General features: G+C 46.3%; 1 protein-coding gene across 9 annotated transcripts in view; it reads right to left on the minus strand.

Moving 5' to 3' along the window:
• The window catches only part of KCNMB2 (potassium calcium-activated channel subfamily M regulatory beta subunit 2), a 142,281-nt gene that overhangs the window by 50,602 nt on the left and 77,444 nt on the right, over positions 1–14,235 (minus strand). Inside the window, exons 1-2 of one of the 9 annotated variants that reach the window (XM_042041974.1) lie at positions 1,212–1,507; positions 491–1,027 (exon numbers count right to left, since the gene is read on the minus strand). The exons of 5 other annotated variants lie outside the window; for them this stretch is intronic. In XM_042041974.1, the coding sequence (XP_041897908.1) occupies positions 491–564 (74 nt within the window). In that variant the 5' untranslated portion in view covers positions 565–1,027; positions 1,212–1,507. Of the gene's footprint in view, positions 1–490; positions 1,510–14,235 lie in introns of those variants that run through there. 3 more of the 9 variants (XM_042041973.1, XM_042041975.1, XM_042041972.1) reach the window with 3 other exon arrangements.

The raw sequence follows: 14,235 nt of genomic DNA on the forward strand, positions 1-14,235 counted from the left end.
GCTGTCAGGGAGTGTTTCTTGTGTCCCTTCCCTACCCCATATGTTGTTTTCAGTCTCTATTGCAGCATTCTGGAGTATTTTGCTTTCCAAATGAGGTCCATAGGGTACACTAATAAGTTGAAACATCACAATATGCATCACTTAGACATTACTGTAAGCCTCTAGCTCCAGCCCACAAATGCTACCAACAGCGAATTCATTCCTCAGATGAACAAGTGTAATTTAAACTCAAAGCAGCAGTTGAAAATGTTTGACTAATAAAACATCCTTCACTCGATTCCTCAGTTAAAGCCTGGCTTGTGCCAGCCTCTTGTCAGATGTAATCGCCCCAGGAAATCCTTTTCCAGTGTACACTTAGCAGTAGAACCTGAATTTGCTCTAATACATGCTTTACTCTCCATTTCCCAGTACTTCCCTAAGTTCTCCCGCTGTTCCCATCCCAAATGCCTCAGCCCATCCAGCAGCTTCCCCCCATAAGGATCAGGTTTACCTGAGCAGCAGCGGAGTAGCAGTGCCTAAAATGGAGATTTCAATGGGATGTGACAGGGAGATTTTCCCTCTCATCTACATACTTCTGTAGTTGCCACCTTTGGGAAAACAGCCTATCTACCAGCAGAAGGCTTCCAAATATCTTGTCTCTCAATGTGTCCAAGTATTTCTTGCTGCTTTCACAGCTCCCAGGAAGTTTTAATTACTTTTGGTTTTTAAATAGAGGCAAAGCACCAGAATTCAGCAACTACACAGAAACAAGCTGTCAGAAGGAAGTGGGTGTGAAGACCCTCTGAATAAAGTCAACCCAAAAAAAGCTGAGCTTTCTCTCTCCAAACTTTATTTCACGAAGCTCCTTGTTCTCCCCACATTTATAAAAACTCTTCTTGAAATCCGCTCTGCCTGTGCATCCTTGGCTGCCGTGACTCCTCTGGGGCATGATGGACATTTCCATCAGGGCAGGATGCTCGGTGTGGAGTAGGTGCCTTCTCTGTCATTTGGCAAAGTTCATCCCTCTCACCTGCTCCTTGGAAGAAAGCTGCAGGAGTCAGGCAGAAAAACGAGATCAGGGTTGGGGCAGTCCCAATACTGAGCAGAGCCCGTGGCCAGCACACAAACAGGCAGCACCTGGCTGGCTGTGCACCCTCCGCCTCCCGAAATGTCAGGGCTGTGCGGGAGCAGGCGCGCTGCTCTTTCTCCAGCGCTCACTCATCCCTGCGTACCCTTGCCCGTGCTGGTGTGAAGTCAGGGGCTTCCCAGCCTTTCCCTCAGTCACCTCCATCAGACCACTTTGTCCTTGGGTGGTGTTTGCTTTTCTGAGTCAAGAATGTGCTGGAGAGATGCTCCTGTTCGTCTCTGGCTGCTCACTGATTTCCCATGCTGTGCTCTTGTTGTTTGCTTCTATGGCAAAAAGAAAAGCAGCTTTTGCTGGTGAGGTCCACAGTTGGTTGTGATAGGATCTTTTTTTCCCCTGTTTAAAATGTAAGGTCTTGCAAATTAAGAAGCTACAGCCTGTCTAGGTCTTATACCAGTCAGTCTCTGATTCATCAGAGAATCTCCTTGGTAACTAGCAGCTCCTCTCTGATGATTTGCTACTAAAAAGCTCTCCCAATTTAAAGATAAAACACAGTGAAAGCAGAAAGGGGAGCTACACTATATAGATACCTTATACAGAAACATATGCCTTGTGTGCATGCAGCTATACTGGATATTTTCTGATGTGTGTGGGAAGCAGCTTCTCTGTGAGACAGCATGGTATTACCCTATGGATGGCAAATGTGCCCCAATTGCCTCATCTGTGCTAGAAATCCTTTTTGCTGCTCCAGGGTCAGTAACCCCATCTGCAGGGTAAATAATACCCCAGGAGAAGATGAGGTTGGCATTTAATGAGGGGCTCAGCAGTTCATGCTTTAATAAGCCAGTTTTCTGGCCTTGCGTGGGACTGATCACCAAGTACAAAGATTCAGAGACAGGGTGACTTTCTGCAGGAGGTGTTCCTGGTGGGTTTGATGCTGCCTGGTTGCCCTCTGGCTCTGGTAATGAGCCCCTGCTGCCTGACCCCCTCTTCACAAACAGCAAAGTGCTGCCTGTGCTCTAGTGCCTGCTCAAGCTGCAGGGAAGGTGCTCACTGAAGACTTTTCTTTCCTAGGAACGAGTATTGCTGGAAAAGTTGATCCAAGGTGCGGCTAAGAACGCTCTGTGTTTGAAGTAGTGAGTGTTTGTGCTCAGCAAGTCAGTGCAAGTGAAGGATGCTGGAGGCCAGGGAGCTCTGTGGTGAGAGTTGCCTGGGGCTCCTGAGGGATGAGAGAATGGTTTGGGACTGGAGGTGAGTGTTCATGGTGTGCACCAGACAGAAAACTCCAACTCCCTGTGCCTGCTGTGCTTGTCCCAGTGGGACTGTCCTGCTCTGTGTGGGGCTTTCTGTGATGCCGAGCCCACCAGCATAGTGGAGGGGACATAAAATACTAAATGAGTGCAACTGAGCTGCTTCCAATGCTTTTTACCAGATAAATCAGGAATTAAAACCACTCCTAGATTCCTCTTTCCAAACCTTCCAGCAGCCCTTGCCAGAAGTGAGCAGAGGGAGGGTGAAGAGCAAGGGAGGTTCACAAGGCAGGCATGGGGCAACCCACAGCCCTCTCTATATTTCCTCACTTGCCTTATGTCCCATGGCACTAATTCCTCTGAATCATCACAACAAACAGCAACAAAGCACCAGATCCATGAGATGTTTTTCCATCCCTGCAAGAGGGTTTTGAGCTCACTGTGAAAGCTTGCCCAGCCCTGGGAAGCACCAGCAGCTGGAGGAAGGCTCTTCCAGGCAGCTCTGGCAGTAAGGAGATCATACTCCATGGATGTCAGCAATTTGGGACAAAATCTGTGTTCCCATAAGGTGGTGTGGCATCTCTAATACCTGGGGAGGCCTGATCCAGCCCTGTTTGATTCAGACCTGTGGTTTCAAGGTCTTTAATTTTAGCAGGAAAAAGCTTGAGTGCAAATGTGTTGCCCATGCCAGCAAAGGTAAAAGCGCTCAGACCTTCATTTATCAAGGAGTATGGGTGACAATGGTTCTGAAAAGTGAGGGCTGATATATTCAAGCCCGTTGTTGATGCAGTTGAGCATGTCGGGTACACGACCTCATTGTGGTTAAGGGATGAGTTTCTAGATAATCCAAGTTGTGATAAGCAAGGCCTGACTTCCACCCAGTCAGGAAGGAAAGGGGAGATTGAAGCTTGTTCTTCCCTTTCCTGCTCTCCTGCTGCCGCTGTGGGTGCTGAGACTTGGTGTGGGCAGGTGAGACCCCACTGTGTGGAGTCAGGTGCTGCTGTTTCAGGCTTGAAGGGAAATTACAAGGGGAAGCCTCTCCTCCACCTCTTTCCTGCCTTTGTGTTCTTCCTGAAACTTGAAAGCCTTTGCTGCTATCAGATCTCTGAGCCTGTGCCTCTTGATGGAAGGGAAGCAGATGGAGCCCCTGATGGGAGGGATGTCTGCAGGCATGTCCTGGCTGGCTTAATCTCCAGGATCCCTTCATGGAGGGAAGGATGGAGAGAGGTCAGGTCCAGCAGCACTGTCACCCAGTGCCATTCTGTCACCAGAAACCACCAGGCTGGGAAAAACAGGATCATTTTGTTTTGCCTAGGGGTAGCAGGAGTTCATCTCCCCCAGGGGAGCATCAGAGCAGAGCCTGGGTGCCATGTGCCTCCACACAACTCTTCTGGAGCAGGAAATGCTCCCTCGAAGCCTGTCCTGACCTATGGGGGCAGCAAGCAGACCTGAAGATGGATTGTTTACCTTTGCTGAAACTCTGGAGTGGCCAGATCTCAATTTTTATGTTATACATTTTAATAGCAGTGTTGTGACTTGGACCATGTCATGGGGAGAAGTGGAAAAGCATCAAAAACCTGCTTGTTCCTCAATCCCCACCTGGTGTCTTCATCCTTCAATTGGTTCCCCTGCAGATGCCTGCAGATAGCATCTCCTCAGCTGGGCTATTGCCCAGCCTGTGTGGGTTTGGTTACAAATTCATATTTATAGATATAAAAACAGAGCTTATGTACAGTGTTTTGCTCTTCCTATCTCCTTTGCAACGTGTCTCTATTTTGGGAAGTGGAACAAAGGTGTCTGCAGCTATTTATAGCAGGGGAAGGTGCACAATGCCTTCAGCCTGGGTGGGCACAGGGCTGCCTGGCTGAGGGTGATGTGGGGTCCCTGCCATCAGAGATGGTGGGTTTTTTCTGCTTTTTTGTGTCTGTTCCCTTTTATTTCAATTGCTGGTCTAATGCTGAATAAGATATGAACTTAAAGGACCGTTGATGGCAGTTAAAAAAAAAAGAAAATGTGCAAAGCCTTGGCAAGTATTTTTTATGAATTGAATCTCTTGAGATGAAAGCTTCATTACTGTGAAACAATGAACTTGCTGCACTTTTAGTAGTACAAATGGGTTTCATTTGTATTAGGAAGATACAAGCTTATTATTTTTAGTTTGTTCCTGTAGTACCAGGAATGTTTAATGTGATAATCAATGTAATTGAGGAACTGAAAGCACAGAAGATCGCAGCATTCTCAGGGGTGATAATGACTACAACTGCAGCATGGCCAAAAGGTCTGGGGCACGGGTACAGGTGTGGTTAAAACACACTCCTATCCCAAATGTGGATGATTGCTTGTTGTGCTGGGCTCTGTGGGAGCACAGTGCAGCCCTTGCCCCGTCCCCAGTTATGATGGGATGCACCCAGTCCTGAGCACCCAGCAAGAAGCTCAGAGCTGCGGGGTGCACCTGGGATGGCTCTTCTGGAAGGACACAGGGAGAGGAGTTTTTGCTTTTGCCCCAAAACCCAAGGATTTGGGAGAGAACCTGTCCCCTCCTGGGATCTAGGGGAGAAGGACATCTAGGAGAAAGCTTGACTGCAGAATTTGGCACCTTTTTTTGAGGTCGTTACTGAGTATTTGCAAAGCAGGATAGAGTCTCAATTTGGCTTTTTTTATTTTTCTCCCCAGAAATAGCGAAAGGCACACATTTGACACTAAAAACCGACCATTAAATTCCCAGCTCCTCTTCCTAAGTACAGGGCTGCTAAAGATTTTCAATTAAATGCTTCAGAGCCCTTAACACAGAGAAAACACAGCATTTCCTCTCCAGGCCACTGCTCGTAAACTGTGATGCTATTTTGTGAAACTTTCACCCCCGAAACTCAGCAGCAGGCACCCACCACACAATTTCAGCCCAAATTCCACGAAAAGCATAAGCAGCAAACTCATGGGAGGACCTACCAGCAACAGGTTGGTCACCTATAGCCCAGCACCATGGAGATCCTACTGCAGCTTTGGGGAGTTGCTGGTTGCCACGTACCAAATCCAACATCTCCTGAACCTCCAGACAGTTTCCCTCCTCATTTCATTCCCTCCCTGATGCAGCTGGGGGGGGGTTTTGTGATTTACTGTGTATGTTAGTCCACAGAAGAGGTGGAGGGGAGGAAGGCAGCTCCTTGTGTCTGCCCTGGCACCTGCCCCTGGGGCAAGGAGGCTGTGTGGGGCAGCTGCTGTGGGCTGCTGGACATCAGCCTGCATGGTGATGGGTGAGGAGAAAGGCACAGAACCCAGGGCAGACTGAATACATTTTAGATGCAGCCTCTGAAGCTTCTAAATTCAGAGCAAGTCTGAATGAAACAACAGCTTGCAAAGGCGCAACCAGGTTTGTTTTCAGCCTTCTCCATTTTAATTTGTTTCACTTTGAGGAGGGAAATTTTCTGTGTTAGAAAAGTTGCCTTGTCCTACTGGTCTCTAATAAATCACGGCTGTAGACACCAAAAGGCATTAGGTGCCCTCTGGAAATGCTGCTGGAGCTCTTTTCCCATGCCAGGACAGGCTCCCAGCATTGGAGCTGGTGCCCAGCATTTCCCCACAGTGCAGGGCCTCCTCCCTCTGCCAGTCTTGAACAGATAGCTGCAGAGAAACCAGGTTTGTCCATTAAATGATCTCACTTTAGCACTTGCTATGAGTTAGATTGAAGCCTACTGCAATCAGAGTGTACTTTGAGAGAAATGACTGAAGGCAGAGCCGAAAGTGCAGCCGTGGTGATGCATGAGCTGTGGTGTTCATGCTCATAATGCAATTACTTACATTACAAAGCAATTATCAGAGTTTAAAATTCCAATAGCATTTAGAAAGGCATATATGCCTGAGGGTTTCCATTTGCAGAGATGTTTCTTTTATTGTACCTGCTTGCCTAGGAACTTCACCATTTTAAACACATCAAAGTGTTTTAGAAATCTATTTGTGATCTTTGTTGAAAAACAAAGGCAACCCTGCCAGGTCCACACAGAATACTTGCTCCATTGCAAGCTGCTCCTGAGGCCCAGTTTAGGTTTTGTGAGGTTTAATGAGGTAAAACCCCCTGCACAGTGCTTCCTGCTCCCTTTTGTAAATTTTGGCAGCACATCCTTCAGCTGGGGCAGTGTGCTTCAGTGCTCTCTCTATCACTGCAGTGCCATCAGCTTTTCCCTATCTGTCCAACTCCTCCAGGAGCAGCAGTCACTCTTGCAGTAAATTTTTGCCTGGAATAGCACATCATTCTTGTGGCCTGCTCCCGGTGCTCTGCAGACAGGCTGAGGGGGTGGGAAGGGCAAACCTTCTCCATCAGATGCTGAAGATGAAGTTTCTTGCTGATAATTTGAGGTGGTGCTGTGTTGGCTAACAGGGCTCTGGGCAGCTACAGTCCAGCCCAGAAGGGCCAGATTTGAACTGGGACCTACTGGAGGAGGAAATTTAGACAACATTGCTTAACAAGGGACTCTGCAGAGAGGAAGGAGTTCAAACCTGACAACTGTACACCTCCCAATGGGGCTACAGTTCCCTCAAAGAGCATCAACAGACTAATTGTTCATCACCGTTTATCACATGCAAAATGCACGTGAAATTGCATAACTTCCATAGTAACCATGATCATCACCTTCCCATGTGGGGACTGGAGTGTCAGGATGTTGTATACTTGAGAGTACCACACGTACCTGTGTCCTTGCATAAAGCACACACTCTTCTGGCAGCCAGCCTTTTGTTTATGGGCTTCCACTGCTTGGCTTGTGAGCATTTGCAAAGCCTTGATTACTCATCAATACCCTTGCACTAGACACATGCTTCTGTAATGTCTTTAAGGTTATGTGGAATTCTATTTGAAATCCCTTTCATAAAAAAATAACACAAACCACTTGCTGCTAAATCTGGCTGTCAGCAAGCAAATGCCAGGAACCAAAATGACTATTATTATTACTGTTATTTGCACCATTCCAAAATCCATTAATTTGCTTGTTGCAATGTTAGGTAATGAACACTTCTGCAACAAGGTCACACCTCCATTTTATATCAAATAACTGTCTTTACTCATGTTTGATATATGAAGCATATTTCTTGCTTAGGGCATAATGTTTTATTAACATTATTTTCCTTTGTTCTTTCTTACAAATTGTCTATTATGACTCTAAAGATTGCCTGCATGACATCGTTTTTAAATTCAATGCATAATTACATAAAATAGAAATTCATTTGATGCTACATTAATAAATCTCTCATAATTTTCTTTGAACGGGGGGACACGCTGCTATTATTTACCAGAAAACATGGATTTAGTTAAGCTTCATGGAATTTTGCAGTCACTGACACACGTATTGGATATGGGCAGAGCAATGACAGAAGTAATGTGAAGGCAAACAGTTCAGTTCAAGCCAAAAAGACTGATGGAAATAGTAAAAATAGTAGAGATGTGAAAGGAAGAAGTACTGAAATAAATATCTGAGATGGGAACTTGCAGGGAAGGTTCACTGCAGCTGCTGAAAGGTTCACTGTGCCTGGCTGAATGTCAGCCTGGGTTAATTTGCAAGGTGACAGATGTCTTGGGAACGGGCAAATGCTGAAGAAAAGAGCTGGTGTCCCTGAGCCAGATCTGCTCGTGGAGCTGAGCCACTCGGGTGTCCTTGGAGCATCAGTGACTTACTGCAGCTGTGGCTTTGGCTCTTGTCTTTAAGGATGATTGTGCAACCCTACACCTTGGCAAAAAAAAGTGTCACCCCCCTCCTGGCAGCTGAAAACCAAAGTTTTGACTGACTGACCCTATCCTGCTTGATCTGCTTCACCCACTTCAGCTGATCTTGTCTCACCTCTGACTCTTTGAGCCCAATTTCCCCCAGATTGTCTGTAACCACCCCTTGCTGGGCTTCTCGGTGCTGTCAGCCACCATGCCCAGGTGTCTCTGGTTCCCCCGGCTCCTCCTTCACCGGGGCTGCTCCTAAATACCTCCCAGGCTACCTTGAGTTGTAATTTCACTGTCGTCTTTCTGTGGCTGAAGGAGTCTTAAGGGTGTCCCCAAACATTGTAGTATCCACCTTGCAAGGACAGAGCAGAAAAGGTGTCCCCACACCCTAAACCTCGAATTTGCAGGAGGTAAGTACTGTTGTTACTGTTTTGTAGATAGAAAACCTACTGGATGGCAGATATTAAGTGTTTGGCTCAAGGTCACAGTGAATATCTTTGAAGTCACTTGATAAACACTTTGTTCTCAGCAAAGGGTGTGCTTTGGGCTGTGATCTTATCCTGTAACAAAAGCTGAGATATGTTCCTCCTCGTTTATTCTAGTCTGGTGGTGTATGTTGCTCACAGTTAATAATAAGTGGAAGGTCATTAATTGTGCCTTCTGATATATGTTTTTAATTTCTTTATTCATAATGAGCTCATTGCTGCAGCAGCAGGAGTGAAATATGTGATACTACTGGAATTTCTTTGCAGTTCAGCATTAATTAATGTCCACTTTTTGCACAACATTAATAATAACGTGCCTAATATTTCAGAGGAATGTGGAAAATTCTTTTCTAGCTGGCAAGAACTGAGATTTGCATTTCAGCCTTTTGTTTAAAAATGCCTCTGAAGGGCTTTGAAGTATTAAAGTGAAGTTGGATGTAGCACCCATGTCCAACCTCGCACCACGTAATTGGAATTCCAGTCCATCCACTCCCCTTGTCTCTTCACATTTGCCAGCTGGTGCAGGGAAGGACACTTCATTTCCACAGAGGGCCACGACGAACTTTTTGTTAGGAGAACAGGTCTGTCAGCCCTTGTTCCTGCAGAGTTTTGGTTAAGTGCACTGTGGCTCTTGCTACCTCTGACATCATTTGTGTCCCCTTGCGTGGGATGGGCTCCTGGGTCTGTATGGTGATGTTCCTCACCTGTCGGTTGCAATAACAACATGCTGCAGGTTTTGCTGGTTTTTGTCCCTCTTGAGAATTAGACATGCCATTTAGCAAGACTGGCCATCCAGAGACAAAAATACGCCACTAAAATGAAGTCACTGTTTGCCTATACTGCGAGATCTGTATTAATGCTATTACAAGGTTAAACCCCTTTTTTCACAGGTTAAAGATGGTGGATTTGCCGGCCTGAAATGTTGATTTTTCAGCATACCTTGCTGCTGTGATATGAATGTTTGTCTCCTCACCCCTGTCCAGGGGGAAGGAGGGGCTGGGTTTTGAGAAATCCTGACTTGTGTCTTTTGGCAGAGACTGTGGAACAGTCAGACTGATGGTTCATGGCTTACAGATGTAGCATGTCTCTCTGCATTTAGTGATGTCCTTAGTTCAGCAGCAGGACTAGGTAGATTTTAGGCCCTCAGCACCACAGTGAATGTCTCTGCTGTGAGAATTAAAGGAGTGACTTACTGCCAGAAGGCAAAGGGTGTTGTGTTTCCTGTTCCTGACCCTTTAAAGCGTGATGTGACCTTTTGAGTAGACAGAGAGATGAGAAATTCATAAATGCACACAGATTTAAACAAGAGGTGCTGCTTCCTTTTCTGAGAGCCCTGTCAGGCTGTGTGGGAGTGGGATGATGTTGCATGGCAAACTTGGGAGTTTCTGTGTGACCTTGCTGCTAAAAGCTTCATCTTGTGGCACCAGAGGATAACACTGAAACTGTGCATGGACTCTAAATTTTTGCTGTACTTAGGATGCTGAATGAGCAGCTGTGGAAACTGCTGCTTCACTCTGCATGCTTGGGATGGCATTCCCAAAAGCTCTTGCCATGGCCCAGGTTGGAAACACCCTTGTCTAAGGGCAGCCTGGGGATGGAACAGCCTCGTGGTATGGGGGGGGTGTGTTAGAGGTGTGTCACCTTGTCCCCGTGGCCATCGCTGACACCTTGCTGTCTGTATCATGTCTGAGCTTGAGAAGCAGCTTTGCTGCCTGGACAGATGCAGCTGGGAAATCCTGCACCCCAGCAAGAGTCACTTCTTTGCTGTTTCTTTTTCAATCCTGCTTTGCTGCAGGTTGGAGCTCACCCAGTGCCTGTGCAAAGCAGCAAACACAAAGCCAAATCCTGGATAGGCTGGAGGTTGGGAATGGGGAGACACTCTGAGGTCTCCATGAACAGGGGATGTACCAGGGGCTGTGTTTGGCTGCTTTGCCCCACGAGGACAGCTGTGGCAAACTGCTCCTTTTTTGCCCTTGCACTGTCACATTGGAAAGAAAATGGGAGGTGACCATTACTGCAGTTCCCCATCCTTGCTCACCAGGGCTTGGCAGGGAGATGGCACTTGTCACAGCCAAGCCTGCCATCTCCTGACCCAACAGCTCAGAGGGGGGGTGTTGGATCCTGCTCCATCTTGCTTCACTGACTTGCCATTAGGAAAGTTTCTTGGTTTTGGTTTTGTGTCTAATTTGGAACACGTGTAGATTTTGGTCAAGAAAAATGAGCAGTGAAGAGCACTAATTACTGCACCCTCAGGGTAACGGCCTCAGTGTCCCCATGCTGCATTTGACTTTGGGATTAAGTTGGGGGCTAAATACAAATTCCAGCGGTAGCACAGGCTTTTCAGTAATTTACCATCTCACTTACAAATGTGCTTTGCAGAAAAATAACTACTTTGAACCTTTCTCTTTGCCACACACACTGACAAATATAGCCCTGAATTAGTATAATGCTGTCTTTCCAAAGCTCCCCTTCACATCTGCCTGTGCTGAATTCGTGCACAGAAGTTTTGACGAAGAAATGAATTGCTAAAATTCCTAATGAATGTGGTTATCAGAGAGGTCTTTCTAATAAAGATAATATACGTCAGCAGAGCTGGCAGGTTTTTACTGGGGCACTTCTTCATTGAGTCCAGAGTAGATGCTCTGTGATAAATCTTCTTAGTGCTGTCACTCTTGGTCCTAATAGTGTGAATAGCCATTTAGCTCGCAAAACAGCAGAGCCATTCAGTGGCTCTGGGTTTTGGCAACATGCTCAAGTGTTCTCCAGCCTTTCCGGTCTTTTGCCAATCTCTTCTGTCTAATTCACCAACTCTTTTATAATGCAAGAGTTCCTCCTGCAATGTATCTTTTAACCTCTGATGTTCAGACTTTTCCCTGCTCCCACTGCACGGCATGAGCCCCACTGCAGTCACCTGGCTGCATTACCAGAGACTGAGGTAACACTTTATTCTTAGAACACCTGTATGACTTGTTTTATATTTTTCCCTTTCAAAAGCTTTTCAGCTGGACTTCCTCTCTCGCTTTCATAGACAGTTCTTGCTCCGGACTGAACTGGAGGAAGAGATAAACTAAATTCTGTGGGGTTTTTGTGCAGAGTACAACTGGTTCATTCATTACACAGGATGCTGCTGCTTGTTGAGCCACCCCCAACCAGCTGGATATTTCTTGAGTATCGAAGTCTGTCTCATGGAGACACCCACAGCCTGAGGCTATGAGTCCACAGCTTCAATGTTTGCTTGCTATCATGATGACAAACGCCTTGTTTCCCTGGCTGGGCTTGAAGCTGTCTCTGTGTAACCCTGGGTGCACACCCTGCAAACAGGGACAACCAGGAATTTAGGAACAACCTGTGCCTGGTACCTGGGACTAGCACTTGTGCTCCTTCCTTGCCACGTACTCTGCTGGACCACTGGATCTCAGTCCCTTTTTGTCAGCTGCACTCTGGCAAGTGGTGGAAGGGTTTTTTATATTTCTTCTTTTAGAGTATCTGTTGCCGATCTTGTGGGTCAAAAAACTCAAGTGTTTGCAGCAGAGACAGTATCTTACTGAATTGTTTTGCATCAGTGGCGGTCCCAGCAAAAACAAAAAAGAAAAGAATAAATGCAAGAGAGTTTAGTGAGACCATCACCAGCTTTGCCTAATACTAACCTTGCAAGAAGTCCTTGGATGATGTGAACTGGCTGTTCTTGCTAGCAGAGAAAATAAAGTTGCAGCAGTTTATGCCAGCTGAACACCTGGTCATTACATCTCATGTTGTAAAAGCTGCTGTGGAACCACAGGATAAAATGGCTATTCATCTTTGATCCCTTAGCAATGTGAGAGTCTGTAGTAATCTCTAAGATTAGGGTAATAGAGAGCTCAAATTTTAAATAGAGCCTGCTAAACCGTGTTTACACAATGCTTCAGTTCAAAGAGGGAACCGCTGCACGTGCAGTGTGGGGTGCACAGGGATCTCCCCTCCTCCCTGCCTCTGCTGGGCTTTTAAATGTGTGTGTGTGGTGCCTTGAAAGTCTGACTTTGCACTGTGTGGGTGCTCTGAGCTGAAGGCCAGCACTGCTGGCCCCAGCACCCAGTATTTCCAGGGGAGAAAGTGTAGCTGAGGAGGTGGTACCATGTATTTACAGAATTTCCCATTCTTTGGGAGCAGACATGGAGCCAGGTTGCATTTGAGAGATGATGTAAAACCGACTTAGAGGAATATACTCTCATGCAGGACTGCAGTCAGAGGCTTTGCTGTTGCTCATTTCCAGGTGACTTTAATTACACTCCTATGCAGGGGAGGGTATAAAACATGATGGCACAAATAAACAAAACCATCCAGCTAACAGGAGGCACAGTTGCAGGTTCTTAGCTTCTAATCCAACATATGCTTCAGCCATTGTTTCTCTGATCCCTGTGTATTAATATGTGTCTTAGAAAAAGCAATTAATGAGAAGGTTTTCAGATGCCAAAGCAGAAAGTTACTGAGACCAGGAACCAGCTCATTTTTGGCTTTCTTGGGCCAAGCCTGGGATTGCTCCCTAGGCTTCAGTGGAGTGATAATGGGTTTGCCCTGGGAGAAAAACAGTTTGTCTGACCACCAAGAGAAAACATAATTCAGACTGCAAAGCAGAACAGAGTGAATTTTGTAGCTCGCTTGCCAAAATCTTGTTCTTTGAAAGTCTGCTCTGGTCTTACGTAGGAGATAGCAAATGAATGGATTTGGTAAAGGTTGGGGTGCTTCAGCAATGAATGGAAAATTTTATTCCCTCTCAGCTTGTAGTAGTAATTCTATGTATCTGTTCATAGGTTTCTCAGAAAATGATTTTCATCCTTCCAGCAATATTTGATACCCTGTGTATCCTGCAGACTGCAGAAAATGTTTACTCTGTCTCATTTGCCCTTCTCCCAACAATGCACATGCACAAAGGACAGTTTTGAAGTGTTTGTGCCTTTTGATTGACAATAAAAATCTTTTGCTATGAGTTCTGGCAAAAAGTTCATGGTCCTCAGAATACTTTACAGTTAATTCTGATTTCATTTGCATGACTAAACAGTGGTTCTGCATCACTTCATTACAAAAATTTGCAGAGCTTTGAAAGCATTTCATTGCTGGAGAAAAATCCAGCAGTAAATCCAGCTTCCATGTATGGTTAAATTGCTTTAAGCTAAAAACAGCAATAGGAACAATTCTTTTTCAAAGAATCATAGAATATTTTGGGTTGGAAGGGACCTTAAAGATCATCTTCTTCCACCCTCCACCATGGGCAGGGACACCTTCCCCTATCCCAGGTTGCTCCAAGCCCTGTCCAACCTGGCCCTTGACCCTTCCAGGGATGGGGCAGCCACAGCTTCTCTGGGCAACCTGTGCCAGGGCCTCACCTTCCTCAGGGTCAAGAATTTCTTCCCAATATCCATTCTAAACCTATCCTCTTTCATTTAAAAGCCATTCCCCCTTGTTCCGTGTCACCATTCCCTTGTCAAAAGTGCCTCTCTGGCTCTCTTTTAGGCCCCCTTAGCTACTGGAAGGTGAGATAAGCTCTCCTCAGAGCCTTCTCTTCTCCAGGCTGAACAGCTCCAGCTCTCCCAGCCTGGCTCCGTAGCAGAGGTTCTCCAGCCCTCTGAGCATCTCTGTGGCCTCCTCTGGACTCACTCCAACAGGTCCTTGTCCTTCTTATGTTGGGGACCCTAGAGCTGGATGCAGCATTGAAGGGGGGTCTCATGAGAGCAGAGTAGAGGGGGAGGATCATTGCCAGGTCAT

The sequence above is a fragment of the Corvus kubaryi genome, unplaced genomic scaffold, assembly GCF_017639235.1.
Source record: "Corvus kubaryi isolate FWS band 111438036 unplaced genomic scaffold, C.kubaryi_AGA036_p1.0 37397, whole genome shotgun sequence".
In the NCBI taxonomy this organism is placed as follows: Eukaryota; Metazoa; Chordata; class Aves; order Passeriformes; family Corvidae; genus Corvus; species Corvus kubaryi.